Raw genomic sequence first — 22,522 nt, 5'->3', positions numbered from 1 at the left:
TACTTTATTTCCTGGTATTTTATTATCAGTAATGATACATGGAAACAGACAAAGACCTGATAATTAGAAATTTTTAAATCTGAGTGAATAAGGTACACAACGTTCTGTTTGCTTGAATGGATTCAACTACAAAATACTTTTATTCTTAACAGATTAGACACAACACTGTCCTGATCACTTCATACAACAAGAAGGGAAAATGTGAACAAGGTAATGGAGAGAACCAACTAACAAGGGAGTTTCTTTGCATTGCTTCTGAAATAGATTACAGATGACATTGCTGTTTAAAAGAGTAGGTGAGATAGCCTGCTGTGGCAGCTTGCTGGTTAGATTAACTCTTATTTTCTGTGGTCTGAAATATTAACCAACAAAACTACTTACGTTTTCTTGAATTAAAAGGATCTTCTTGAACAAATCATCAGTGATCTTTTTACGACAAAAGTCTGTGAGGTATATTTTGAGAACCTGAATAAACATCTATTCAAAAGGAAGGAAGCAAAACCCAGGGTAAGTGCCTGTTCAATATCATAAGGACATCTTTGCGATAACTTCTGTTGATTTAAATCAATCAGTGAGACTATAGTGAATCATAAGCAAAATAACAGAAACATCATCAGAACTCTGTACTACTTCCATTATGAAAAACTCTTTAGCTTTGGCTTCAGTAAGATACTGAAGATGGTGTTATGTTCTAACAAGGACAAGGACATAATCTCATACAGCCTTGTAACCAGACTGACACATCTGAAACTGTCCCTTACTGGACAATACACAGATAACTTAAAAACATAAAGCCCATTTTGTGAAGTTTAATGAACCCCTAAGCTGAAAGATACTAATATATTCATTACTATGATTTCAACCATAGTTGACCAAATAAGTATCAATAATTTTTATGTACAACACTAAAGTAACCATCTCAAGCTCTAGCTAGCTTCTCTTACAAAAAATACACATATTTTCCAGTTGTTGGTTCTTTTTTTTTTAAAGATTGTAGTATTAGTGTCTTCAGAAAGATGTTTTTCAACACTGAGATAATTTTTGCTTAACCTCTTCTCCTCGTCTCGATCAGAGTGTCAGTGTAAAGACAATTCATGTCATTACTAACTGCTGTAGCATCTTCCAATGTGAAGGTAAAAATACGTGAAATTTAAGAGCCACCTGCCTGTTACTCACGTACTTGAAAACAGACGATGCAGAAGTTGCCCACTTTAAATATGTAAAAACATAAACAAGCCCGTATTTACATATACAAACAGTTATTGAAGCCAACATTTCAGCTGAGCAAAATCTGGAAAGTAGGTATCATTACAGTTGAGTAGAAGAGAAAATGGTAAAGCAGCCATGTTTTGGGTCTCACTTGCCAATGTTTTGGATAGGAGTTTGGCAAGTTTTGAACACACAACACCAAGGTACCACATACTGTAAAAAAGGGGGCAGGGGGCAAAGAATCCAGGAAAACACCGAAGGAAGAGGATACGGTTCCTCTTCCTAGAACTGACGCTAAGAAAGACTGACTGAAATGAGAGAAAGCAGAGTGGAAAAGGAAGAAACTATTCTCTAAACTGAAATTTTTTGCCCTTTTCCCCTGCTAGTGAAAATACACAGCTATTCAAAGTGTCAGCTAAAGGTCAAAGTCATCTGCCTTTTATGGCCATTTCTTGTGGGCCACAAAGTACTTTAAATGCTCATTTCCTCAGTGTTTCTGTGAGTCCATCACCATGTTGTTAACTTATCTTCATTTACAAATGAGATAAAGTTCAACCTTCTCTAGTCAAGCTAAATTTCCTTCTGATCTCAAGTTCCCTTCCTCATCTACTTTTCCTACATCCCTATTCTAGATGGGAATAAATCCCATCAGAAGAGAAGCTGCTTTCCAGGTCTACTTTCATGCTTCCTCTTCTGGATTGTGTAGAAATTTGTTCAGAAAATCCCAGAACAGAAATATTCTCACTGCATTGAACAATTTATATCAGAAATGACCAATCTGTTTAAACAGAGGTTGGGAAAGAAGGGGAGGAGAAAGCTATATACTGTATGCCCAGATTTATATTAGCTAAGCTAAAACTCGGTAATCATTCTGTACTTCATCGTAACTAGTCACCATAAACAACTGTATACATCCATTTTTGTTTTGGTTTTTATTCCTGTCAGCTTTGGATGCTGTGACTTGATGTAGTTAGCTACCTATGGTTTAAATGGGTACCTTAGTTCCTCTGTCATGCAAAATCAGGACTATTGTCCATATGACAATGGTACTGATTCAGCTGAACTGAATTTTCAATTTTATTCAAAGAGCTTGGAGTTCTTGGAGTTGCAATGCACAAGCATTGTCCCTAAAACATAAACTCATCTATTAAATATATTTTTTCTATTTTTATGACCCTCGAGTGCTGTATGTTATTCTCTGAAGGAAAGTTTAAAACCAATTTTTTTATATTATCCAGTCTGACCTCCTGTATTTCAAAGCCCAATACATTTCTTTATATTTTACTCCTTTGTGATGCTCAAATATATGCAGAACAGAGAGAAAAAATAAAGAGAATGCTGTAGAGATGCAACTCTGCTACACTACTTCCCAGCTAGTCAGTAGTTTATGTTATTTCCTAAACTGATATTCAACTAAGATGTTCAAAAGAAATAGCTATAAATGAGACAAGAGTACCTACCACATGTTTTTCTTTTCTGAGTTCAGTATCAAGAAGCATGAGATCTTTCAAAATGAGACTGCAAAGGCAGAGCTTAACATCAAAACTAAAACAAAGATTTTAAAAGTGTTAATATTAATCTAAATGAAGGTCACATAAAAGAGCAACACCATATAATAGTTTCATTTAATCACTAAATTCTCCTAAAAGCATTGGCCCTAGAACAGCAGTCAACTCACTTCATTTCTAAATTGCCTTCTCTTTCAGATAAAATATCTCTACATAAAAGCAAGCAAAACAAAGTAAGTGCTTTAACAAAGTTGGAGTTGCAGTTCCCTTTAGAAAAAGGCAAGGTAAATACAGGCACAAGTGTCTAGAACAAAAGGAAAACAAAGCTTTAAATTAAAACAGCTATAGTAAGAGTAGGCATTTTCAAAATATTCTTTATTGCTAGTACCTTCCCCAGTCCCCATGGTGACACAAATATAATTTTCTTTATTCTTGCTAATGAGAATACAGACACATATGTATTCATCTAGGGGTATCTCACTGTTGCGCAGCTGAAAGAAAACCAGAGCTGATAAGCCACTTTGCTTAGCTCTACCTGCTCATCACTGGAGTGTCTGAGAAAGGAACAGTTCTCCCACAATAGGATATGAGTAGTTCCCATTAAAACAGAGAGAACAGACCACTGCCACTTGCTGTTCTCAAGGCACCTGTTGTGTCACTTGACATTGTACAGTGCAGAGGACTCCATCGCCAGCCAAGCATGCCACTGCACGTGTGAACCGAGTGTATAAGCTAAAACAAAAGGATCTCCTTATCCTTTTATAAGACTGCTTTTGCCAAAGTTCTGCTTCCCAGAATTGCATAAAGAACAAACTGACTTTCAATATACAGCACGATGTATTACTTTAATGTCCCCAACCAGTTTTTTAGGGTTGTGAGCAGATAACCCTGTCTTGATGTGGTGAATGTATGCATTCAAGCCCAGCCTTTGGTTTACACCAGACCTTTAGTGATTGTCCTGATAACCACTGGGGCACACTAGGAAATGACCAAACACGAGGGCAGGTCTACTGCTTACCTCTCACACGTTAGCACTTCAGGGAAGCTGATCACCTTGAGGAAGGCTCGAGCCTGAAATCTGTCATCGCTTGTTGTGGAATGTATTGTTGTAGAGGAACTGCAGTCCTCTTTGTCTCCCTGGCTCAGGGACCCCAGGCTGCCTGACGTAGATGTCTCCATGACCTGATTAGGCAGAACTGACTGCTTTGGATTCTCATGCAAAGATGGATTGGATGAGCCATCTGCCAAAGGCTACAGTCAAAGAAAATTTACAAGGTCAATTAATACAACACAATAAGGAGATAAACATCTCATCAATTTGCAGTGTTTGCGTTCAAGTGAAAAAATTAAACAGTATACACAGCAAAAGTGTTTCCACATAAATTAAGATTCATCATACTGACAGGTTTCTGCGTTACCCAGAAAAGCATTCTTCTGTTGTGGTTATCTGCTTCGTGCATGTTTTCTTACTTGAAGGGCAGATCCTTGTGGGGTTTTTCTGATGTTTCCTTGGACAGACCCAACTTCCATTAACATTAACAGGAATAGAAGTTCTCTTGACTACAGTGAAAATTGAGTGGACACCATGTAAAGCACTGCAGATTTCAGGGGGAGCTGAAAGTAGCTGATGCCTTACAGAATAAGCCCTGAGTCAATGGACTATAAGCAAAGAAAGATCCCTGTTAAGCAGATTGGCAGTAAGTTTTCTTCCATTACTTGACTCTGCAATTTACTCTGACACAGAATGATTGACCTTACCCTGAATTTCTGATTGATGGGATAGATCACTTTTGCCTTTAATGCAAATGCTGTGACGTTACTGTTCAGAGGAGACTCACTTTCCTGTATGGAAAAGAACAGAAAACCATTTGGGAACAGCAGTAGACCTGACGGTTGTTCACAGTAAGCATCACATGCCCCTTTCGGTTACACAACTTAGAAATTCCTATCGATAACTAACTATTTATTGACTGTTTCTGCTCTGGCACAAGAAGTCTTCTCATAAGACTCTGATTCAGAGTATGAAACCCAGAAAAAAGAACTGTCATTAGCGCTGCTCCAAAATGTTTTTACTGCTGCAAGGGAAAATAGGTAATAGCTGGTATTCACAAGTTATTTTCATTTTGGGCTTCTTCCCCCCTTCTAGTAGCAACTAAAGATTTCACATGAAAGACTGAAATTATCTTAATGATATCATCATGGCTACAAATTCTGACTTTCAATTTAAATAAAGAAACAATACATTAAACAAAACTAGTCATCATTTTTTCCAGGAAAAACTTTTATAGTACAGCCGTTACCTATAATCTAGAGAAAATACCAATGTTCTTCCAAATAACTTTTTATATATAATGCATTCTTTTCATACAATCTGCTATATCACGTAATCTGACTTTCTGCACCTCCTCTTTCTTAGCCACTGCTTTATGCACTGGAACAATGGGATAATCAGCTTTGTTTTCTGAGGGTATGTATGGCTTAATAAAAGGCTGGCTATAAGCAAGACATAGGATGTTTAAAACCAAGCTTTAGGAGATTTCCTATTCTAACTTTTTTTGGTTTTGTCATATGAAATGAAAGAATCAGATTTGTCAAAACACCATTGTCTTTATATAGATTTTTCTAGGAAATATCAAAGCACTAATACAGTCTAAAAATAGAGACGGGAAGAGAAGAGCAAACTGTCATTCATTAGACTCTTTTATCATTGCACCTTTTCATCTCCATTTCATTTATTTCCAGAAGTCATTTTTGGATTTACTGATAAAGTTAAAAGCACGCGGTCAGCATGTAAAACACTTGCTCATACTGAGCAGTCCCACTGCTGTAGTACATATTCAGGGACAGAAGCCAAGAGAGGCAGAGTAGCTCCAGTCCAAAGCCGCAAAGCCATATCGCAGTGTGCTAGAACTAACACATCCTGCTTCTCAGCAGGCGTGAGTAATACACAGTTATTATTAATATGGTAATTATGGTATTATTGCAATGTGGATGGTCTCAGAATGAAAATAGCTGTTTTTCTGAAGTGCTCTAACCTAACTAAAAGCATTTTCCATCTACGCTTCTCCGTAAACTGTCCATTTGATGCCAGTGACAGCAAAAGCCTCTGGGAATTGGAACAAATGAGCAGAAAAAAAATATATAACTTCAGTAGTCAGACAAACAGATGGAAGAAAGTCCCTTCAAATAACAAGGTTACTTCTTAATGTGTAATAAATGAGCTAATGTGTTTGGGAAATTGATATAGGTGTGAATGATGACCTTTAAAAGACGGTGATCCCATTTCAAAAAGGGCTGGTAATATGTATAAAGTTATATTATTACCTAAGTTCTCCCACAGGATTTACACTCTGAAAGAGAATCTAATCCATGTTCACTTGTTATGCTGTACTTTTAACTCAAGCAAAATGACCAACCATGGTTTGTCACCATTCCTGATCACAATACTGAAATGAAGATTAATTACCTGTCAGGATTTAAACCAACCTAAAGTGTTTACAATAATGTCCATCTTCTCTTTGTCTTGAAACCAGTTCTTGTTACAAGCTAAGCACCAGACTGGCTGGCTTTAACCGACACTTTTTGCATGTATTTAATTTATGTATAACAGACTGAATGAGTTAGCTGAACTGCACATTTAAAAAACCTTACAGTTAAAAAAACTCACAACCTCTAGAAAAAAAGTATTTGTTCCAGACTGCACCTGATGAGGGAACTTTGTTACTGTCAAAATTTCTCTAATAAATCTCCTTCTCCAGAAAAGAATCCATTATCAGCTATCAGCGCTGATTTCAGTACTTAAGAACTTTTTCTTATGTCAATTGTGTTAACTTTTCCCATCAGCCTTTTGAAATTAAGAACAATGTAGAGACAAAACAAAAGAAGTCCCTGTCCAAAAAGAACTCAGGGTCTTGATTAAAATATCCAAAAAGAGTCCACCAAGAGAAATGGAATTCATAAGGGGAATGAGTGCCTGAAATGGTTGCATTCATAAACAGCCGTCAACTCCCACTCTCCTTCTTACACGTTTTCTGAACACTTTTTAAGGGCTCAATTCCAAACTCCATAAAATTAAGACAGTTTGGAGAAGGCCCTGAATGTGCTCACTGCTACACCCAGCAAAATGGACATCCACCAAGAGCAGAGCTTTACCTCCAGCACCATTTCCTCTTTTGATGTATAGGGTTCTGCTTTACTCTTCATGAGTGTGTGCTCTTTGTCATCAGATTTGAAGCCTTCCAGAAGTCTCTGGGAATCATCCTTCTGAAATTCCGAGAGAAAACAGATAGAATATAACACTGAGATCATGCAGATTCACTGGAAGTATCTTTGACAGCAGCCTGGATACATTCATGTCTCCATTGTGAAAATTATTTCAGTATTAGTTGAAAAATTTGGAAAAATACAATCTGAAAATGAATGAGAATTTTACATATTCAGGAACGAATAATTAAAATTAATGAACTTTATGATGAACTTGTCAGTCCAGAAATAGAATTTTAATCTGAAAAGTTGTAAGAGGTTGTAAACGTGTCAAATCAATCCATCTGCTCTCAAAACATCTTACTACAGACTATGGAGTCGAGCTCACAGTCTGAGTTCAGACTTCTCAATTAAAGCAAGTTAACTAAAATTGTCCATAACTGCCTGCAATGAAAAGAATACCCAGTATTTTTGCTCCCCTGCTATGAGAAAAACTTCCTAAATTAAGTTTTCTGTGTGGGAAAGTTCCTGTCAGGAAGAAATAACCATCAGAAAACGTTCACCACCTTCCTTCCCCCAAAGCAGCCCCGTATCATTGCTTTTACTTCCCTAACAAACACACAGAGCCACTGGTGCGGACACAGACTGTGCGGGAACGAAACCTCCGGCTGCAGATGCTCTTCCCTGTGCACTAGATAGACCAAAAAATACTACTAATGTTGGTCAATGCATCCAAACACAGCACTGCAAGGGATTTTTTTAATGAAGGAAAAGATGGCAGCCTCCCTACCTCGACTACTTTTCAAATTATTTTTCAGGTTTTCATTCCACTAACTGCTTTCTGATGTAGCCTAATTGTATGGCTGCAGCCACTATGTATGTAACTGTCTTATGAAAAGATTCTCCTTGAATTATTTGGCCACTTGGTATACAAAGTAGTCCATTTTCTCAGAATATAGAGAACTGCTCAGCCTTTGAATACATTTCACTCCTCATGACTTGCCTCTATCACCTCTCTGGTACTTAAATGCTCAATAATACAGATTGTATTCTCAGGTTAGTCTCCAAGATGTGGTGAATTGCAGATGCTGGTTCCTAAAAATCTGCTAGTGACAAAAGAGCAGCTACACGACTCCCCCAGCAATCTTGTCACTTATTTCTCCCAAACCAGAAGTTCACAAAATTTAGGTTGAGTGATTGGGACTTGTGGAAGTAGCCACATTGGATTTACCACTGTACCTCACACCATAGCCACTCCAAAATAAGAATCTGCTTTTCTCATCTTATTTCTCTGACTGTTCATATTCACCCAGTATTAATTTTCATTCCTTTAAATCTCCATCACTATAATTTTAAAAGTGTTTTAATTTTTCCAGGATTCATTTCTTTCTGGCTAACATCGCCTTCCTCTCGATTTGTTCTTGTCCTTTGTTATTTTTGCAACTGAAATGCTACTGAGCTCCCCTTTTAGAGCACGAAGACATTGAAAAAAACCTAACTGTAATTACTGTAACACTTCATCAAGCTAATCTACCAGAATACCATAATGAGACAAGCTCCAACCCAAAGGGTCACAAGAGCCTCCAGGCAATGCCATACTCTAACAGAATATTATCAACAGAAATCTATTACAGTAAACTACACGGTCTGAAGTTACCATGGTAAAGCTTTCCCAGTGTGTCCTATGCACAGATCATAACTGCATGCATCCAAGTCCCACAGATTCAGGCCAAGATCAATAGAATAGCAATTAACCAGGGCTGAATGACAAACGCTGGTAGCTTATTGTGGTGCCTATGGCTGCTTTGGACTCCAGGTTCTTGCCCTGCTCCCACTGCAAGGATAACTCAGTTGCTTGCGAAGCAACGCGGTGTACTTAGGTAAACTATCCCTGCTTTTACTTTGGGTACAGAAGGCTGTAAAGTGTGCAGTTCAGTACCTGCTGTACGTGCAACAGGCTTGCTCCACAGCATCGGTGGGCAGCCAGTACGAAGAAGGAACAGGCACAGACAGCCTAAGGTAGCCCTGCTCAGTTTGGGCAATCAGACCCATAGGATACAACCTGCCCACCCTGCAATGTGCTCTGTATGTGCCAGTGGGCAGTTTATTTTTCTTTCACAATAAACAACTGTTTTACAGCAGCAGCACTGATTTTAATGGCATTTAAGCACCTAAATGCATCTGAAGATCTGGGCCAGAGAGAACTGACAGCTTCTATTCCCTATTGACACAAATGACATGAAGGATAAAATTGTACATGGCTACATTTGTGTTGGTGGTGGCAGTACAGTAAAGATACCACCTATTAAGGCAGGGAAACCGAGCAATTGAATCAGAGAGGCTTGCACTCGCCCAGGATGCATTGATCCAGCATTTGAAGTGCCTCCATTACTAGGCTAAAGCATGGCTTCAAACAGAGTTTCAAACCTCCTACTTAAAAGCAGTTGGGAGCAAGAGGATTTTTCTCTTATGTCACGTTTAATGACGATCATCACTAGCAGATACACACACGCAACAGAGCTGTTATAGCTGAAAAAAGGTGTGGTTAAAAACCAAGCCAAACCAGACCCCCCACTGCAGGCTGGCAGAACGCTCTGCAGGGCTCCAAATTTCCCAGCTGCACCCGCGCCAACCACTGCTACATCCAGTCAATCCAGCACGACTTGGGACTAAATGTGATGGGAGAAAGAAGCAGAAGTCAATAACAATTCTCAGAAAATATATCTGCCCTGTAGCGCTTCTGCGGGTACGTGCTACCTCTGCGATCCTCGAGTCCGAACACTTTGTGTAATAAAGAGATACGAACCATCCACCACAGTCCTTAAATCAGCAAGGCAGGCATGTTATTAACGAAATCACATGCTTTAGAAAACCCTGGTAGTTTTGCATCAAGCAAGCTGTCAGATGTATTCTGCATCCTTTCTTTCTCAGGTACGTATGTGTGTACCCTCAGCGCAAAGTTACTGCTGTGGGTTAGCAGTAATACACTGCTTGGGCTGTCTGTAAAATGAACGTTGGAAAAGTTAATGTTTTGGAAACCAGATTGTTCTTACTGGTTTAGGGTGGAAATCAGTGTTTACTTTCCAGTTATCTCATGGAGTTTCTGCAAGCTGGGAACATCTTCCATTTTTATCCCCCAAAAGCAAGACAGCCTCGTACAAGAAGCGATGGCTGCGAGAGGCGACTCCAGGTCACCTATGTCGAAGACACAGGCCAGCAGGGCAATATTCAGAACACATGAACACGTAAGCCGGCCTCCGTTCTCGGTCAGCCCGTTTGCTGCAGTAGATTTTTACGTGAAGAAAGCAGTAAAAGCCTCTCCAGCAGAGGTGCGCCAGGAACAACGGGGCTCCCCCCCACCGCCCGGCTCGGCCCCAGCCGGCCCTGCCCCAGCCGGCGGCACCTCCCGGGCCCTCACAAACCCCGCCGGACCCCCCCAAGCCGCCCGCCCCAAGCCCCGCGGCGGAAGGCGGTGGGGAAGGCCGGCTGCTGCCCCCCGCCCGCCGGCCCCCCGTACCTCTCTCCGCCGGCGCGGCCCGAGCGCGCAGCGGCAGAGCAGGGCGGCGGCGGCGGCGCCCAGCAGCAGCCCCAGCAGCACGGCGGGGGCCAGCAGGGCGGGCAGCGCCTGCAGCGAGCGAGCCCAGAACTGCAGCCCCACCGCCCGCAGGCAGCCCCCGGCCGCCGCCATCGGGCCCGGCCCGGCCCGCGGAGCGGAGCGGAGCGGAGCGGACGTGCGAGGGGAGGTCCCGCTGCTCGGGGCCCCTCCGCCCCCCGCCCTCGCCCTCGCCGCGGTGGGAGGAGACCGATGGCGGGTGGATGCGGCGGCTGAGGCCCGGCCTGGCTCGGGGGCAGCGCCTGGGAAGTCTCCGCGGCGCCCTACGCGCCCGCGGAGGGGCCGCCCGCCGCCATGCGGCGGCTGCTGGCCGGCCTGCTGCTGGCGCTGCTCCCCGGCGGGCCCCCCGCGCCCGCCCAGCCCCTCGGAGCGGCCACCGGGCGCGCCCGGGCCGGGGGCCGCCCCCCGCCGAGCCCCGCGGAGGGGGCCGGGGCGCCGGGCCCGCCCCGGGGGCCCTGCGCTCAGACGGCGGCTGGGGTAAGGCGGTGCGCCCGCGGGGCGCTGCGCGGCTGGCGGTCGGCCCCTCACCGGGCGGGTCCGCGGCCCGGGCCGGCTGATGGCGGGCGGCGGGGAGGCCCTGCCTGAGGGCGCAGCGAGCCGCGACGGCGGGGCGCGCTGGAGGAGCGGCGGCCCGCCAGAGCCGCGGCCGCTTCCCAGGCGCCTGGGCGGGGGGCAGCGCCCGGAAAGCTGCCCGGGGTCGGCGTGGTGGGGCCGCCGCGACGTGCCACAGGCCGGCGGCGGCTCCGCTTCGCTGCTCTCCCAGAGCAGGGGCGTTTGGTGGTGGTCTTTCATGCAGTCGCAGCACCCTTGCCCGCTGGTGTCGGCCTGCTGTTAGGAGTGCCACTAGCGCTTTAGGATACGGCTTTTATTTTTCATTCTTTCGCCTTGCCTAGGTATGTATCAAGCTGCCTCAAAATGTGGCAATGTAGTTTTCTTCTGCCCATGTGGAGACTATTTGAGACTGTGCGGTGCGGCATGGAGGGAGTCACGAACGATAGTTTGTGGTGCAATTACACGAAGATTGCAATTACAGCAGGAAATAGTATTGTGGGAAAATGAAAGAAAAAAACCCCACAAACCACTATATTTTTCCACCAGAAAGATAGATTAATGTAAAACTTGGGAAAATGTCTGCTGGCAATATTACTGCATTAAATTAATTACTTCTGAAGCATGATGTGAGTGCTGGCCCATAGAACTGGCATTATTTGCTGGTACGGAGCCCCCCATGATGCCCTCTGGTATTATGGATGCACTCTGCAGCAGAGTGGAAGAATTACGCTGAATATCCAGACTATATTTGCCAGTGCAGACTACTGAGAACTGAATGTCAGATAAGGCAGAAGAAAAACAAGGAGTGCTGTCATGTCATTTGTAGTTGATGCTCATGGACATACGAACACTGTAGAGTTTTGTGCATGAGCTGTTGTAAAACCACAGATGAATGAATGCCTGGAGTCTGTGGAAATCGGGAGCTATTTGTACACTGATTTCCTAGGAAGTAGGAAATAAAGGTTGTTAGCTAGCAAGCCACATTTTCTGCATGCCTTTATGCACACTTAGACCACTGTCTGCTTTTATTACAGGCTCATTTACAAAGGAACTGTTGACATTTAAGATTCACATTCGTATATATGCTGATACAATGCATAAGAGTAATATTTGGGATTCGTACCACTTATAAACAAGACTTATTTCAACAATTAACATAATAGACCATAGTATTGGTGTTTTATATTTTCATCAGTGTTTTACACTGGTGTCATTACGTCCATTTAGTGTACTGGTACACATTTCTTTAATGCAGATAGGGCTCTAGGCTGCTCTAGAAATATCTGCCAAAGGTTAATTCCCCTTTAACGTGATTTCTATTGCTGTATATCCATATGTATATATGGAAATACATACATATCTATATCTCTATCCACCAGACAATTTTTGTTTAAGTTTACCACTGGATTTTCCTGTTCTTGTCTTTCTGTGTTCTTGAGATGCTTGGCTACTCAAAATTCAGGGTCACATAGATTGTTTAACCAATGAGAAGAAATTAATAATGGCGTTAGAGAACTTTGGCATAACTCAGGTTGTGTACAAGAATTCTGGAGTGCAGGGAGAGCTGTACAACGATGTATTTGCAAATAGCCCCTAATGAAGTGCTCAGTGCCTGGGATCTCCCAGAACTGCATCCCAGGGCTGCTCAGTGTGCTGCATGTTCCTACTTGTGTTCGTTTCTCTGCCCTTTATTTCTCCTCCACAAAGGCTGCCTCCCATCCCATATGTACTTGTTTTCCAGAGCAGTGTCAGCTTAAAACCCAGGGCTCCTGGTGCATCCAAATTTGTGAGATGTCCTGCATTTTCTGTTGTTTTGAGGGAAAGTGACCTATCTGAAGTGAGAACTGTTTTCACACAAGGTTAGCTAAAGTTACAGCTCTAGCAGTAATCAAAGTGATGGCTTCCCCGAGCAGGCAAAGAAGAAAATTGCCCCTAACTTGCTGTAAGAGTGGTGTTGACGTAAGTCAAGTACTTAACATTACTCACATGTAGTGCTTGGGAGCAAACAGAAACAGCAAGTGGGGGTCACGTCACTCAGCGGACTTAGAAGATCGCTGTTCATCAGCCGACATTCCTAACTCTGTATTATGTCCTGCAAGGAAACATTTTTATTAAAACTTGCTTCTATGAGTGCTACATCCTGATCAAAACGCTGGGCATTAACAATCCTTAAAAACACTGGTTTCTTTTACTGATGTTTTAGAGCTGTGATTTCTGTAGCAATCTCTGCAGTCTGGGCACAGGTGGGGGGCTGTCACAGGTTGCCTCATAAGCTGCAGTTTTTAGCCTGTGGTCCATTTGAAAGGCTCCGAGTAGTGCTCAGAAACAAAAATAAATGTAATGTCAGTAGACTTGGTCATCCAATATGGACACATGCCTGCTGACTCCGAGTGACTGAATTTTCATGTGTCCTCAAATCTGCCTTTGAAAATGGCAAAGAAAGATTATTTTCTAAGAACAAACTAATAGCAAACCCTTCTGCTCCACTATTGCACAGAGGCTCAGCCTGATAATATGAAGTATAAGTACAGTTTGAGCCCCAAATGTGCATAGCCATACTGGGAGACAGCAGAGCCTCATACTGCTCAACAAGCTGTGGGAGACCTCTAGAACCATGTGTGTCTCTTCTGGTAGTTAATTTTGGAAAACTTGAGGCTTTGTGGAACAGGGTTCTGTCTAATTGTGAAGCGTAAATTCACCGTATGGGTTCAATATTAGACATTTATGAAAACAGTTCTTTTTTATAATTGCTGTCTTCTGTGTTAACTTTAGGTTATTAAAGATAATCTGTGGCTTCAAAAAGAGGTGGGATGTCTGGGAATGACAGGTATGTAACTCTTTTCTCTCTCTTTTCAGTGCTGTGGGAGTCTCAGGACTCCCGGGGCATAGGCGTGAAGGTGGGCAGGGGACTGGAGCTGTGCCGTGGTGGCCAGCTGTCATCAGTGGGACTCTTGATCCTGGGCCACAGGGGACTGTTTGCTCAGAAATTAGGGATGAGGGTGCTCAGGGCTCCCTAAACAGCTCATCTAGAATGGAACCCCTCTGAGAAGACCTTAGTTCGTGCCCTGCTCTGAATCATTTTCAGGAGGAGCCCTTTTTCTTCATTAAACGTAATGACATGGGGGAGCACCCTCTGATGCTCGGTGTTCCCAGTGTTGTGGAAAACCCATATTACTTAAAGCTGATCAAGACCTTGTTCCTTTTCAGAAGCTAACTTAACCTCTATGCATTTACTAACACTGTTGCAATACCTATTCTTGAAGCTATTTTCAAAGACCTCTGCAATTACAGTAACTAATATACTTTGTCCTGGACCAACTTGTTAAAGACTCGTAGAGGTAGGGGGTCTGGAAGTGTTGCTGGCATGCTGATACTCTTTACAGCGGCTATCAAGTGTACTTGTCACTGATCTCAGATACACTGAGCATCTCCAGTGGTAGTTGCCTAATCTGATTGAAATAGGGTACTCCAATACAAATAAGTCCCTTACAGCTTGGAGGAGCTGCATCTGAGGGCTGACTGCCACAGGCTCTTTTTGTGCATTTGAACAAATCACTTAGTTTCTCTGAGTCTCTGGTCTTCGTTTTCTTTATATGTGTATAATAAATAGCGTGCTGCCTCACCCAAGTGTAGCGGAGATAAGTACCCTGAAAGTTTATGACATCCCCATACAGCACATTAACAGGGGTAATGCAGTGTCTGAAATAGACTCCCCCCATGACTACGGTTTCCCAAGAGATGATTTCATGACATGCATTTGCCAAGAAATTACACGCTCTGAAGCAGTCATCTAATTTCTTTGCCCTGTGCCATGGCTAATTCACAAATGAGTTTATTAATTTAAATATGAAAGCAAATAATTCAGATTTGCTGAGCTTCCTTGTTTTTTTCCTGTATTTATTCAGTGTCATCTTTGCTGCTTGCATCTTGCTTTCTGATGGGTTGCAAATTATTAATGTACCATCCACTGAGAGAGGAAATGCATGTGGTTTTGTAGTTCAGAAGAACCTTCTGGCACTCAAGAAAAAGTGGGGTGATCTGAGGATTTTGATGCACAGTATCTCTTTGTTAGTGGTTGAAAATAGTGTGGCCAGCAGTTCTAGGGAAGTGATTGTTCCTTTGAACTTGGCACCGATGAGACCACACCTCGAATACTGTGTTCAGTTTTGGGCCCCTCAACACGAGAGAGACATTGAGGTGCTGGAGCGCGTCCAAAGAGGAGCAACCAAGCTGGTGAAGGGTCTGGAGCACAGGCCTTATGAGGAGCGGCTGAGGGAACTGGGGTTGTTTATTCTGGAGAAGAGGAGGCTGAGGGGAGACCTTATCGCTCTCTATAACTACCTGTGAGGAGGTGGGCATCGGTCTCTTCTCCCAAGTAAGAAGTGATAGGACAAGAGGAAATGGCCTCAAGCTGTGCCAGAGGAGGTTTAGATTGGATATTAGGAAAAATTTCTTCACCAAAAGGGTTGTCAAGCATTGGAACAGGCTGCCCAGGGAAGTGGTTGAGTCACCATCCCTGGAGGTATTTAAAAGACATGTAGATGCAGCATTTAGGGAAATGGTTTAGTGGTGGACTTGGCAGTGTTAGGTTTACGCTTGGACTCGATGATCTTAAGGGTCTTTTCCAACCTAAATTATTCTGTGATTCTATGATTCTATGAAACTCTGCCATTTTGTTAGTAGATAACTATACATGTTAAGTGAGGGGCTGCTACAAGCACTGAATTGTATGCTTGATTTTATAACTGAGTTGTCCCATTCTAATAAACATGAATTTTTAACATATTTAAAGCTAAGTTTTGAGGGGTTTGTTTAATCAAGGTACCAGACTCTTTATTTCTTACTGAAGAAGTTCTCAATGATAGCAGTGAGATGGGAACTTCTGCATAAAATCTTTGTCATTGAAAATGGCAGTGTGCTGAAGTGAAACGGTTTGTGGCAGCACACTGATCTCAGGGTTTCTGTTGGAAGCTTTTTCAAGTTGTTCCTGGATAAGATGAGAAAAAGCAATCCCAGAATAACTCTCTGATTGGGGAACGCAATGGATTTTTGAGAGTTACGTTTGAGTCTGCTCTGACTTACTCAAAGCAGGCCTGGAAAGTAGATTTGTTTTGTCTTGTTGATGCCCATAGTTTCTTTGACTTTGTAACAGGAAAAGCTAATGGCAACATTCAAAACTGAAATACAGTAAATTACTACCTTTGCCTGTTCATTGTTGTGTGTAATTGAAAGGACTTCAAATTGGATCTTGTATCCTGGATGGTTTTCAGGACAGGGAATAATTCAGAACAAGAAGAAGAAAAATATAGTAAGCAATTGTATTTAACTCTTTTCTTCCCCACTGAAATACAGCAAGATTATTCAAAGCTTTGCTGATAAAATTCTGGGGGAAAGCAAATAAGACTGTAGATGTAGGACTTGAAACATATTTCAGCCCTCAAGAGCTAAGAATTAGAATGATTGTCTTAGTTAATTGCCTTTTTCCCCCCAGAGTCAGGTAATTTTTAATTCTGAAGTTGACATTTCACAAACTTTTGAGAGTCTTTGCTTTCCTGCTGTAATTTGGCAGATTAGGATGTGTTGTAAAGGTATGGAAGCCTTAAGGACATACTGGAGTCTTAGCTGCAAACCTATTGTAAAACTATTTTAATTTTGTATCATCCTATTTAATTACCATGACCAAGAGTAACCTTCATCTTAACTTCCATCAAGAACAAGTAAGGCACTATAGTGTTATACCTACCCTTCTAATGGCAGTCCATCTGTGCCACTGACATGTTCAGGACTCAGCCCGTTTACTCCAGTGGCAAAGGCTTGCGCTTTATCATTGAAGGTCCCTGTCGTTACACAAAACTAATTTCTTCGCAAAGGTCAGTATGCTGACCACAAGCAAAGGACAGTTTCTTTTCTTAGATACCCATCCATCCACCCCCAGCCCATATCAACACAGACCCACAGTCTCCACAGTCTCCATGTGGTAGGTGCATTTTGTACCAGGTCGGATGCTCTGTATTTGCGCGCCCTGAGCAGCAAGCAAATGCAGTGAGAGCTGGGAGTGGGGAGCTCTCCTGCCTAAGTGTATTGCATGTCCCTTGAGTGTGGCTGCTGGAGGTCCTAAAGAGCAAAAGATCACCACCCAAAGCAATAGTGCACAAAGCTGGGGAGTGGGAAATGACTACCTGGGGAAAATAGCAAAGAAAATTGAACAGCATTAAATAAAGGAGACTGTTCTGAGCAACTGTGCATTTGTCATTTCATATTGTTGTGGCGCTGCGAATATGTGGGACTGAGTGAATGCTATAGTTAACGGGAGTGGTAAAATGTTACACCAATCTTCCAGCTGGTTCAGCTATATTAATATTTATTTTCATGTTTTCATTTTGTAATTCAGTACAGAGTCGACTTACCCGCACTGGTGATTAGCTAGGAATATGCAGTTTAAGACAGGGTTCTGGCATATCTGTTTATATTGGGTTTATGGAGGATTGGGAAATGGGAAATATGGGAAAACATTTTAGTAGTGTGCTAACTAAAAGTAAGATAAAATATTTAACAACTTAATAATACATTGTAAAAGTGTGGAATGCTTAATTAAGGAAAACCAAAACCAAAGAAAATTTCATCTTAAAGATGGTGATATTGTCTCACATCTCAAAAGAAAATGAAATTACTGCCTTTGATGAACCGTTTCACTTGGCATCTTTGGAGAGGTTTGCAGGAAAGCCTCAGATTAAGCCTTACGCTCTGCTGGTTTAGTCGCTGGGCAATGTTTTGGCCTGAGGCGTTGTGCTCCGGGAGTGCCTGGTGGCAGCCTGGCAAGCCCAGCTGAGAGGGAGCTGTTTGGGCTGTGTGTAAAGCTGAAACTGTTCCCCTGCTTTGCAAAGTTACCCTTTCGAAAAGGAGTGGGAATAGTTTCCATTTAGAAACTAATGGAAGTGAAGACTATGCAGCTCTGATAATGGCTTTTCTGAAAACAGAAGGAAAAATGGTAAAGATTGAAGCTGTAAGAAGAAACAAGGGTGGAAGGAATAAGGAGCCTGCAGAGCTGGTGTGAGAATTGGGATGCACCTCTGAAGGGGCACTGACAATGATGCGCTCACACTTCTGAGCAGCAGGGTATCCAAAAGAAAGCTTGATGCTTGTTAGTGAAAGGCCTCAGGAGTCAAGTATTAGTATTTTCTGACTTCAGATGAATCTATTTGTTAAAAAAACCAATTTCAGAACAGAAATCTAGAATAGACATGAAAACCACAGAATGTGTTATGCCTGTACCATCCTTTCTCAGATATTCAGCGTCCAGCTTTTCAAGCAATCATCAGCCATCTACAATCCATCTAGGACCTTATCTGAAAAGAGACAGCAGGTGAATTGATAAATACAATTCTGTTGTCTTGATGTTAAGAATATGCAGCAAGTTATGTGGAAAAGCAGTTACATTCTTGTAGGTCAGCCGGACTGAGCTGCATAATGTTCTAGTGACAGTTAAATATATGTGGATCAGGAAAAAGTTGTTTAACTGACAGTCAATACTACAAAAAATAATGAGGTAGAAAAGTGCTGCTTTACGGGCAAGGGAAACCAGGGTATTATAAAACAGCCTATATTGTTAAAAATTAATAGGAAGGATGAGAACAAATCTGGAGGAAGGCAGTGGCACATGTTGCTGTATGGACATGTGTCACACTAATTGAATCTATTTCGGCAAAACCTTCCACTGAGTGCTGGGAAGATACAAGTGAATTTGCAGAAGTATCCTTGTAATCATCATCAACATTGAGGCTGCTTAACATAATGTCAAGAAACTGCAAAATCCCCAACCTCCAATTACTGATGATGGAGCAGCCAAATAACATGCCTGGAGACTTCTGCTGGGAGCTGGCACATTATCTTGGGATTGTAAGTGATGACAAAGCACAAGTTGAAAACAGACTCATCTGTGTAATTAGTAATCCAGAGATTTATTCAGAGTCAAAGAACATGATCAGTTAATTAAATTGGTTACTGTGGACTTGATACTCTCCAGAGGGGAGTATCAGGATTTGCTGTCACATGAAAAGTGCAGTTGGGTGTGCTGATGGAGATGTCATGCTGCACAGGGCACAAGAACAAAAGGTATTTTATGAAGCAATTACCCCCTTCCTGTGGGCTGACCTCCCTCATCCAAAATACAGAAGTAAATGATCTGCTAAATAAGAAGCACTTTCAAGGCAGTACTTGCTCAGCCCAGCCCATACATTTTGCCGTTTTGACTCCTGACTCTTACGAAGCCCTACAAAGAAGCTCCGTGTCTTTAATCAGGGTTTCTGTTTACTGTAAAGGAACATGCATCTCTAATCTGGCAAGAAAACAAAAAGGAGAATTGGTGCTCCACCTCCATAGGAATGGGGTGGCAATTGCATTAATATTTGAGAGACAGCAAATACAAAATGAATCTTTTTCAGTGTTTGTGTATATCTCTACAAAACTGTGAAAAGGCTTGCTTCAGTAGTCAGAACATAGGTTTGGAGCCATTGGAGGTGGGATATAGTACGATACTTGGATCTGCTGGGGAGTGCCATGGCCAAGTGGGCTCAGACTGGTTAGCTAGCAGGTCTGTACAGCACTTACAGTTCAGCACTGGTGTGGTCCTGAGTGATTTGGGCTGTTGCTTAGTCTTGAAACAGAAATATGCCATGCATGACTACCCTGAAAAAATTCCAATCCCAAAGATATGCAGACATTTGGTATTGTAATTACACATGTTACTGTTCTCACCAAGTTTACCTTGTTACTTTTACAGTCCCTAAATTAGTCCGAGTCTGTTGCATTGTTTAACACTGGTTTAAGTATTTAAATAAAACTTAAAGAAGTGAATTAAAACTGATTGTAAAATATAAACAACTAGCTTCTCCTGGCCCATGTTATCTACAGTTTTGTCCAATATAAACCACTCCCTCCAGAATAAAAAACCATGCTATTCCAGCATGGGAAGACAGTGAAGCTCCCCAAAGGTACACGTGTCCAACTGGGTTCTGTAAGCAGCAGGACTGCATCTCATTCATTATCTTAACAGAAATCTTTTCAGTGATTTGTGTGCATCAATGCTTCAAGGCCCTTTATAGTACCTCCTTTTAAGGATCCAATTCTGAATGCTCTGTGCATGCCTTTTCTATTTATGCCTAACAGTATTTCTCTATATTGTTCTTCCAACAAAACAGTGTCTTTTCAAAAAAATGCTGCTTCTCATGTTAATGAGATTTTAGTATCTTCAGCTTTTCATATTTCATTAACATATAATAGGTTTTTTTAAAAATGAAAACTTCATAGAAAAATGTCATTTTCCAAAAATCTTTGCTTTTCAAAGGGAGTTTTTGTTCGTATGAATATATATGCTAATGATTAAAATATGGGATTTAAGAATAAGTAATAACTATTATGCAAAGAATTAAAAAAAGTATCTTCTTTAAACATAGACAGCCAACTATCATTTTGAAATTTCCATGACATTTTTTCTCTTCGTTCAGCAGCTTTACCTTTTGACAATCTAGTATATTAAATTGATTTTTAATACAAGCTAATATTTAATAATATTAGTGTCACAGGTGCTTTTACTTTAGTAGATGAAAGTGATATGATTTCAAAACCGTTCTTGTAATTTTTTGTGTGTCGTGGTTTAGCTCCAGCCAGCAGCTAAGCACCACGCAGCCACTCGCTCACTCCCCCTGCCCCGGTGGGATGGGGAGGAGAATCGGAGGAGTAAGAGTGAGAAACACTCCTGGATTCAGATAAGAACAGTTTAATAATTGAAATAAAGTAAAATAGTAATGATAATAATAACAATATAATAATACTAGTAATACTAATATACAAAGCAAGTGATGCACAATGCAGTTGCTCACCACCTGCTGACCGATACCCAGCCAGTTCCCGAGCAGCAATCCCTGCTCCCCGGCCAACCCCCCCCAGTTTATATACTGAGCATGATGCCATATGGTATGGAATTGCCCTTTGGTCAGTTTGGGTCAGCTGTCCTGGCTGTGCCCCCTCCCAGTTTCTTGTGCACCTGGCAGAGCATGGGAAGCTGACAAGTCCTTGACTAGCATAAGCAGTACTTAGCAACAACTAAAACATCAGTGTGTTATCAACATTCTTCTCATCCTAAATCCAAAACACAGCACTATGCCTGCTACTAGGAAGAAAATTAACTATCCCAGCTGAAACCAGGACAGTGTGGTATCATGGACTAATCTTTCATAAAAATACAAGAGTATAAGCTAGCATTTATATTGCTAATTAATAAATGGAAGAGCGTTTGATTTGATGGCACTCCCATTCAGCTGAAATGTAACTGAGACCCTTACTCAACTGAGAAATATTTTTGTTCTGGATATGTATTGACATGGTTAATAGTTAATTGGCAGACTATCTTTGAAGCAGAATACCATTAGCACCGAGGCCACTCGTGCTGTAGAGTGCTTCAATTATTTATGCTTTGCTGAAAATTTCTTTGTGTTGAAAATATTAACAGTTGATTTAAGCCTGAAACCTTTTAATTCATGCATTAGGCACTTTATGTTTAAATGGCAAGAAGTCTTCTGTGGGGTATATGTGAGTTCCCTGGGTAGGAAACAGTTTTGTTCTAACTCCTGCTGGGTTTTGTGGGGCAAATCCCATCTCTGTTTCCTGTCTGGCCTCATGTCTCTGTTACCTATATTGATTTCAAGTACTTTGAAGGAGAGCGTGCTAGTCGTTGTGTGCACACCGAGCACCAGATACACAAGCCCTATCCCTGGCTGGAATCTGCACCAAGCGGCTGCCACACAGGAGCCAGCCTTAGCTCTAATGCAGAGTGTTGCCTTGGTTTTCAGCAATGCCCTTACCTCTGGTCCTTCAAGCAAGTGAAGCCCCTCACCGGCTCTTGACTTCTGCAGCCTCGGACGATCAGTGGAGCCATTCGCTGTTTGCTTTGATACCCTCATGGACAAAGAAGATTTTGTTCAAACGAGAGTCTTCTGTTAACCACCAGCAGGTCAGTAAAAGATGGTTTGCCACTTTTAATATTTGTAAGGATTGTAGCAATTACATCGAAAGTGAAAGTTGCTGGGAATTTACTACCCAATTAGTATGTCTGGGGTGATTATGTTCACTTGAGATGGCCTCAGCAACACCAACTAGTTGTGAGACTTCCAAAGAATTATTGTGACAGATACAACTATGCAATTGCTGCATAAATTCTGATAGACATTTAGTAATGAAATGGATCTGTATAGTCTGATGAACTTCGTGCATAGGGTATTTTGTCAGGGAATTGTGGTAGCCAAAAGATGAATATATCAATTAAGATGCTACTAATTACTTGTGGGAATAAGTAGTTCATACAAATTTGGACTAGAAAAAAAGATTAACTATTGGGATAACAAAGCTCTTAAATTTGAAGGTGATTAATACCTCTAAATTT

At 41.9% G+C, this 22,522-nt stretch overlaps 2 protein-coding genes across 2 annotated transcripts in view; one reads left to right on the top strand and one right to left on the bottom strand.

The window, feature by feature from the left end:
* EVC (EvC ciliary complex subunit 1) overlaps positions 1-10,608 on the bottom strand; it is a 57,289-nt gene extending 46,681 nt beyond the window's left edge. Inside the window, exons 1-6 of the mRNA XM_075709589.1 lie at positions 10,438-10,608; positions 6,870-6,980; positions 4,476-4,559; positions 3,736-3,968; positions 2,670-2,754; positions 382-477 (exon numbers count right to left, since the gene is read on the bottom strand). Of these exons, the coding sequence (XP_075565704.1) occupies positions 382-477; positions 2,670-2,754; positions 3,736-3,968; positions 4,476-4,559; positions 6,870-6,980; positions 10,438-10,608 (780 nt within the window). The remainder of the gene's footprint in view (positions 1-381; positions 478-2,669; positions 2,755-3,735; positions 3,969-4,475; positions 4,560-6,869; positions 6,981-10,437) is intronic.
* A 219-nt stretch (positions 10,609-10,827) lies between these two features.
* EVC2 (EvC ciliary complex subunit 2) overlaps positions 10,828-22,522 on the top strand; it is a 76,509-nt gene continuing 64,814 nt past the window's right edge. The window contains exons 1-3 of the mRNA XM_075709590.1: positions 10,828-11,010; positions 13,858-13,912; positions 21,933-22,093. Of these exons, the coding sequence (XP_075565705.1) occupies positions 10,828-11,010; positions 13,858-13,912; positions 21,933-22,093 (399 nt within the window). The remainder of the gene's footprint in view (positions 11,011-13,857; positions 13,913-21,932; positions 22,094-22,522) is intronic.

The sequence above is a fragment of the Pelecanus crispus genome, chromosome 4 (assembly GCF_030463565.1).
Source record: "Pelecanus crispus isolate bPelCri1 chromosome 4, bPelCri1.pri, whole genome shotgun sequence".
NCBI lineage: Eukaryota > Metazoa > Chordata > Aves > Pelecaniformes > Pelecanidae > Pelecanus > Pelecanus crispus.
The sequence above is the reverse complement of the archived record's forward strand: the minus strand, read 5'-3'. Positions and strand labels throughout refer to the sequence as shown.